This window comes from Dipodomys ordii, unplaced genomic scaffold, assembly GCF_000151885.1.
Source record: "Dipodomys ordii isolate 6190 unplaced genomic scaffold, Dord_2.0 Scaffold118, whole genome shotgun sequence".
Classification (NCBI taxonomy): Eukaryota; Metazoa; Chordata; class Mammalia; order Rodentia; family Heteromyidae; genus Dipodomys; species Dipodomys ordii.
Window position 1 is genome coordinate 2,079,561 of NW_012267334.1, and position 4,396 is coordinate 2,083,956.

A 4,396-nucleotide genomic window follows, 5' to 3' on the forward strand; every position below is an offset into this window, starting at 1 on the left:
CCTCCGCCCCCGGCCCGGCCCCCCAGCCCTTCTCCTCCAGCCGCGCGCCACTGCAGCCCGTGGGCCCTGCTTGGAGCAAGAGCCTCGCGGCCTTTCCTGCCCAGGTGGGCTTCGAACCGCGATCCTCACAGCTCAGCCTCGGGAGCTGCTGGAGTGAGGCCGAGCCAGCGAGCCGGGGCGGACGTGGGGCGCCTGCCCTGGCGCAGCGCTGCGGGGAGGCCTGAGGCGGCCGGGGTCGCAGGCTCCTGGGTGGAGTCCCCCACGGGACGGGCACACCCCTGCGGATGGGGTGCCCCGGACCCCAAAGCTGCCTCCTGCCGCAATTTGGTGCCATACAGGTGTGCCAAAAAGTTCCAGAAAGAGTCCCTTGGCCCGCCCGGGATCCTCGGGCCAGCAAGGATGTGCTCTCTCTCCCTGCCCCGCCATGCCACTGTTACTTACTTCTGGGGGGCGGAGGGGGGAGGAGAGCCTGCCGGGCCTTGCACCTGCCCCTTTAAGGACCTAGCCTTCCAGATCAGGTGACTCCATTGCCTAGCAACAGGACAACAAGCTATTGCTGCCACCCAGGGCTTAGCTACTTTGAAGGCTTTGGCTGTAGTGAGTTTTTCCTACTAGAGGCCAAATGTCGGAGGAACACCCCGAAGAATGCAAGGAAATCCCCCCCGAGTGTGAGAAACACTCCCAAGAGTATAAGGCAAGCACCCCACAGTGCGAAGACCCCCCCCAAGACTGTGGGAAGCCTGTGAAACGCAAGGCCAAGGCTCCGGAGAAGACCAGCGACTACTACCGTGTGAGCAAGGGCCTGCCGGTCAGGTTCAACAACCCAGCTTGTTTCCAGGGCTACAGGTGAGGAAGATGGGCAGGCCGGGGGGGGGGGCGGGGGGGGGGGGGGGGGAGGGAGAGAATGGTGGGGGGGGGGGGGGCCCGAGGCACGTCTGGAAGGCAGCGGGATGCTCAGACAGCCCCATGTCTCCCATGGCTTCCCCTTGGGCGTCCCCCCCCAGCCCATCCCAGAAATGCTCCCCAAAGCCGCACCCTGGAATGTGAGCTGCAGTGTGGAAGTCAGAACCTTTGTGACCATGGGGAGCCTCGGCCACCCCCTCCTCCTCTTTGTTAGCGAAATGCGCTTCCTTCCCATAGCTTAGTCCCCTTCCCCTCCCACAGCTTGGCACGCTCCCTTCCAGGCAACACCAGGCAGTGAATCATCAGCCGCCAGCCCCCTTTACTCGGGATGGCACTTCTCTGGGGCAGCTTCCACCATAGAAGGCAGCAAGAGCCCCTTACAGTGACCTTCAGCTCTGGGCAGCTGCAGGACTCTTGTCTACTATTTGGGCAGCAGCCATCAATCCTAGTCCACCATGATGAAGCCCCTGGCCCAACCGGGGTCTCCACCTCCTAGCCCTTTCCAGCCCCTCCTAAACCTCCTAGGTGATATAGGTCACCCCAGACAATAGCCGGTGCTGCTTCTCCCTTCTCCCTTGTGAGAAGGGTCTTGCCACCCCCTTTCCTGCCAATAAACCTTTCTTTGTTCTCTGTACCTGGATGTCTGCGTGGTGGTTCTCTAGCAAAGTCAATGAATCACTCTTGAACCTCTACCAGAGTGGGTGGGTATTGCTGGGGGTGGTGAGGCTGAGGTTACAGGGCAGCCAGGCCTAGGAAATAACAAAATACCCCCATTGCTGCAGGCAGATGCAAGGACCCCCCTGCCCTGTGCCCCACCCCCACAAGTCCTGTCTGCGTGTGTCCATGCGTTCCCTGTGGAGCCTGTCCAGTAGGAAATGGAGCTGTGGGCAGTGGCCCTGGGCCATGCCAGTAGGCAGGGCAGCACTGGGGACAGCAGCCACATCTGCATACCTGCACTTGGCAAGGGTGTGGAGCTGGGATTTAGAAAGGAGGCCCCCCGGAGGCAGGGCCTGCAGCTGATGGCAGGCAGCTTCCCAGGGTAATTAGCGGAGCTAGGCAGTGGCCCCGCCAGGGTCGGGCTGGGTGCCCTTCAGCAGTGCTTTGGGAGGAGGGGACTGAGGCTTTAGAGGAGGCCAGGGCCACGGGCCTGCCAGGGTGAGTGTTGCATTCCAGCTGTATTGCCCGCCTTGCACGCGGCCAGCCTGGCACATGGCTGTCCTGGGGGCTCTGCCAACAGGCCTCCAGCAGCCAAATTCTGTAAGGCGGTGGCCGGGCAGACTTGGATGAGTGAGTGAAGGGTGTGTTTCTCCTCTGCAGGAGCCAGGAGGTCGTCTCCTTGTACAGGACGAGTAACCAGACCTACGGGAGCAGAGCACCCACTGTGCATGAGATGCCGGTGTGTGGGGCACGCAGAGGGGAGGACCTGGGGGGCCCTGAACATGTTGGATGGGTGGAAGGAGGTGGGGGAGCTCCAGCTTCTAGCACCCAGAGGGGGGGGCTGTGCCTGACTTGCACATGAATGTAGAAGGCGAATGTGTTCTAGAAAGAGGAAATTGCAGGAAGATTTGCCGCTATGTTCCTCTCGTCTCCCGGTACATGCCCGCATGCACACCTTCACATGTGAACACAACCGTAACACATGTACACAGTCATAACACATGGATGTGACCTGCACATTCACACCTGCCTTTGTAGTGCATGCAGCCTTACACATGGACACAACTGTCACACAACCTTCACTGTACACTCAACCTTCACACATGCATATTTGTGCAAGTCATAACAAATGCACACGCATTCGGCCCTCACACACGAATGCAACCATCACACATACACACCATTGTGACATGCGCAACCTTCACATGCACTCCGTCTTCATAATGTGCACAGTCTGCACATCTACATACAATCTACACACACATCATCTGTACACATACACGCTCCACACAGGCACTTAGCAGCCACAGATGCACACACCCTTCACGTGGCTGTGTACTGAGCATTCACACAGACCCACAGCCATCACACAGGTGCTGAGCATTCCCACATACACAGAACCTTCCTGGGCAGTGGGGGCTCATGCCTGTAATCACAGCTACTGAGGAGGCTGTGGCTTAAGGGTTATGATTTGAACATAGCCCAGGCAGAAGTCTGTGACACTCTGATCTCCAAGTTAACCAGCAAAAAGCTGTAAAGTGGAGGTGTGACTCAGATGGTAGAGCACCAGCTTTGAACGAAACAGCCAAGTGACAGTGTGTGATGCTGAATTCAAGCCCCAGCACACACACACACACACACAGCGTCAAGACCATTGGGCTGGTGGGGTATGGGCCATGGAGGTTTGCTTTTGTTTTGCTGGACAGCTCTAAGATGACATTAACACTTGGTGAGTCCTTAAAACCACTCCTGTCATGTGAACGGGTGTCTCCCAAAGGTCCAGGTGGTAAACACTTGGTCCCAGTGTGCTCTGCGGGTCTCAGGGTACACTGCGGGTCCCAGGGTGCACTGCAGGCCCCAGGGTGCACTGCAGGCCCCAGGGTGGATTGCAGACCCCAGGGTATCTGTGGGTCCCAGGGTGCACTGGGGTGTGTCTGGGAGGGGCTATGGGAGCCCTGGTGGCATCTCTTTGCTCTGCTGTGTGGCTCCTGGTGTGAGCAGCTCATTCTGCCATCCACACGAGGCCACACCAAGGGCATTGCCTGATCTGAGTGAGAACCCCCAATGCTTAAACCTTTCCTCTTGGTAAGTGCTGAGTCTCAGGTAGCGTGTGCGATCATCGCACACCTGACTAACACACACCCTGATGTAGACGCGGCTTTCATCCCACAGAAGAGACACTGACGTTCAGTGAACAGGGAAATGCAGCGCTCCAGGCCCGATCCCAGGTTAACGCTCACGGTCATAACCAAGGGTGACAATGCCCCCATGTCCCCATGTAACGTCCGCGTCCTGGTGAACGCGGGCATTATTCATCACTATTCCCAGACTGCCCATGTAAACCGGTGAGGCCGTGGCGGGCCAGGCCATCTTGTCCACCTGCTTCTTTCCCTGCTAGGAACGAGGAGGACATTTTCCTCTTACAGTCTTTCAAAGAGCTTTAAAAAGAGCATCATGGCATACCCGGAATCCTCATATTTCTTCTCTCTTCCAGACAGAATATTACCCAAACTCAAACAAGTTTTCCAAACACCAGGCAGCTTGCGGAATGTTCCAGAGCAACGTTTTCAATGTCGTCTTGGAGAAGAGCATCGTGACGGGTCCTGACAATTACATCACCCCCTGTGACCGGCTCAACTTCCACCCCAGTTACAACGGCAACAGGCCGTCCTTCTGTGACTGAGGGTGACATGCTCTGTGCCCCAGCCACTGCTCCCCAGCAGCTCTGCCCTAGTGCTTGACAAGTTCCCAAATTGTAAACGTACACTGGCTACTTCTTTCTCTGAAAACACTGCTCTGTCTTTGCAACAGAAAAGTATGCAAATAGGGGCTATAT

General features: G+C 57.5%; 2 protein-coding genes across 3 annotated transcripts in view; one reads left to right on the forward strand and one right to left on the reverse strand.

Moving 5' to 3' along the window:
• Mrps2 (mitochondrial ribosomal protein S2) overlaps positions 1-426 on the reverse strand; it is a 3,108-nt gene extending 2,682 nt beyond the window's left edge. Inside the window, exon 1 of the mRNA XM_013029374.1 lies at positions 419-426. Within this exon, the coding sequence (XP_012884828.1) occupies positions 419-426 (8 nt within the window). The remainder of the gene's footprint in view (positions 1-418) is intronic.
• A 128-nt stretch (positions 427-554) lies between these two features.
• Positions 555-4,396, forward strand: LOC105995634 (chromosome unknown open reading frame, human C9orf116). Of its 2 annotated transcripts, none has more exons than XM_013029416.1 (3): positions 555-846; positions 2,221-2,299; positions 4,055-4,396. In XM_013029416.1, exons 1-3 carry the CDS (start codon positions 623-625, stop codon positions 4,241-4,243), a joined length of 492 nt encoding a protein of 163 aa, XP_012884870.1. In that variant the 5' UTR covers positions 555-622; the 3' UTR covers positions 4,244-4,396. The 2 variants fall into 2 exon arrangements, with proteins under 2 accessions (XP_012884870.1, XP_012884871.1); XM_013029417.1 differs by having other exon boundaries at positions 4,059-4,227.

Bases quoted from the DNA above. Each gene is read 5' to 3' on its own strand.
- LOC105995634 (XM_013029416.1), top strand. From the start codon at position 623: ATGTCGGAGGAACACCCCGAAGAATGCAAGGAAATCCCCCCCGAGTGT. The intron at 847-2,220 runs GTGAGGAAGATG...TCTCCTCTGCAG, and splicing joins GCTTGTTTCCAGGGCTACAG to GAGCCAGGAGGTCGTCTCCT. The intron at 2,300-4,054 runs GTGTGTGGGGCA...TCTCTCTTCCAG, and splicing joins CCACTGTGCATGAGATGCCG to ACAGAATATTACCCAAACTC.